The sequence below is a fragment of the Amphimedon queenslandica genome, unplaced genomic scaffold (assembly GCF_000090795.2).
Source record: "Amphimedon queenslandica unplaced genomic scaffold, v1.1 AMPQUscaffold_7891_Cont20162, whole genome shotgun sequence".
Taxonomy (NCBI): Eukaryota; Metazoa; Porifera; class Demospongiae; order Haplosclerida; family Niphatidae; genus Amphimedon; species Amphimedon queenslandica.
In genome coordinates, this window is record NW_003551829.1 from 1 (window position 1) to 2,262 (window position 2,262).

General features: G+C 33.6%; 1 protein-coding gene across 1 annotated transcript; it reads right to left on the reverse strand.

Annotated features, from left to right (window-relative positions):
- Positions 1–607: 607 nt before the first annotated feature.
- LOC100641319 (WD repeat and FYVE domain-containing protein 2-like) lies at positions 608–1,760 on the reverse strand (the record flags this gene model as incomplete). Its single annotated transcript, XM_003391607.3, has 5 exons — positions 608–805; positions 965–1,073; positions 1,127–1,257; positions 1,471–1,572; positions 1,630–1,760. Coding segments are annotated over 5 exons (509 nt in total), but the record flags the coding sequence as incomplete, so codon positions are not given.
- Between the last annotated feature and the right edge of the window lie 502 nt (positions 1,761–2,262).

Sequence of the window (2,262 nt, forward strand, 5' to 3'; positions counted from 1 at the left end):
TTTTGCATCTATCATAATGGTACGGTCCTTCAAAAGGAGAGCCAGACGAAAGAGCCTTGCAGACAAACTAGTCATACCAACAAGAAGATACGAAGAAGGGAGACAAGAGAAGCATGTTGCCTGTAATATTTGCTTAGAGGATTTCAAAACAGGCACAAACGTTAGACAGCTCCCATGCGAACACATCTTCCATCCATCATGCATTGATGAGTGGCTCAGCAGACACAGTTGTGTCTGTCCAAACTGCAAGATGAACCTAAGGAGACACTACTATGGCTCCATGTACAGTAAAAATAACGAGACATAATCTGCTGATATATCATATCATATGAAATATATAATTTTGTGTGGAATGAAAGTGCATATTTTCTTATTATTATGAATTGAATGATCATTGTTTTTAGTTTATTTTGAAGAAATGGAATAACATGTCGTGTTTTAAATCCTGTAAACAGCACTATAGCATACTCTACTACATTGTTCCTACAATGTTGGCAGCAGATACAATGATAAACAGAAGCAAAATAGAGTAAATAGACTGCACTATTATCAAGAGTACATAATATTATGTACTCTTGCTATTATTAAATGCGAAATACATCATGAATTAAGTTAATTAATTTAAAAGAAGATATCAAATATAATAATCTATTTTGATAAAGTCTTCATGCAGCCACCAGGCATAATATAATAGTCATTAAACATTCATTGTAAGGAATACAAACAAAATTAATAATAATATGATACAGTATGATAACCTCTTGCACTATTAGTGGTTCATCATCATCGGATTAACGTCCCAAATCTGAGAAGAAATAAGAATATAGAGAGAAGGACAAATCAGTTTTAAAATGAGAAGTTATAGCAGAATTATTGATTATACTTATAGTAAAATGCCCTGTGACTGTAGTAGTCATCAATAAAGAGTGTCAAAGTGCATGATAACTGTAGATAATGAGTTTACTTTAATCTGTTTGTCTTCACTAGCAGTTACCATGTGACCAAGAGTATGGACAAGATGAAGAGAAGTAACGATGGATTTCATATTAATAAAAGAAGCCATTGGACTCCGACTATGCAAATAAAAAAAAACTCTACATCACAGACGCGTGATTTTAATACTCACTCGTCAGTTGTTAGTGAAGAGTGACAGTCCTGGCACATACGAACTGGTTTCTCGAATCCCATTCTCGGATAAGTTGAGAGTTGATCAGAACAAGAGGCACAAATAGCTCTGCCACACTTGCGACAATGATGCTATAAAATTATGAATGGTGCAGCATAAAAATTTAATGTGGCTGAAATTTGAATGCTTTATAAAACAATTGAATGCTTTTTGAATGTTTAGAAAGTGACTTAAACTTTGCCTTATTGTACTAGTAGGTATCATATAAAGTTATAGATATTGCATTACATGTACATGTACATCTTAAACAATCATGAAAACATTATGATCATTATGATTCTGACCTGTCTCACTCCTATTGTCTTATTGTCCCACATTCCCTTGACATTCCAAAAGAAAGGGACGTTACATTTCTCGCATACATTGGAGCCACCCCACTCTGTAGTCTAGCAATAGAAGAGGTATAAAGTGATGATTAATAATCATATAATCTATCTTCTTACCTCTTCTCTCTCTGCGTCCATGTCCCAGACGCCTAGCATACCATCCTCTGATGTAGAGATAAGCTTTCTTGTAATGGTGGAGTAGGCAAGAGATCTTATTTTACCACTAGAGAGAGAGAGAGGAAATGTAGAAGATGATGAAATACCCTGTATTATTATAGGAAAAATTTTTGGGTAACTTTAAAAATTCGTGAAAAATCCAAATTTGATCGGAATCAGCTCAAACTTTCTACACAACATAAGAACATGTATATGTATCAGAAAACATTATAAAAATGGAGAATTCTCTCCTAGTCATTTTTGACAAAATTTGACCTGAGAACATGTACTATAGTACAGGGACTTTCGCTCAATTTTGGAGCAACTTTAAAAAATCATAAAAAAAACCAAATTCGATCGGAATCACCTCAAACTTTCTACACAACATAAGAACATGTATATGTATCAGAAAACATTATAAAAATGGAGAATTCTCTCCTAGTCATTTTTGACAAAATTTGACCTGAGAACATGTACTATAGTACAGGGACTTTCGCTCAATTTTGGAGCAACTTTTAAAAATCATAAAAAAACCAAATTCGATCGGAATCACCTCAAACTTTCTACACAACATAAGAACATGTATATGTATCA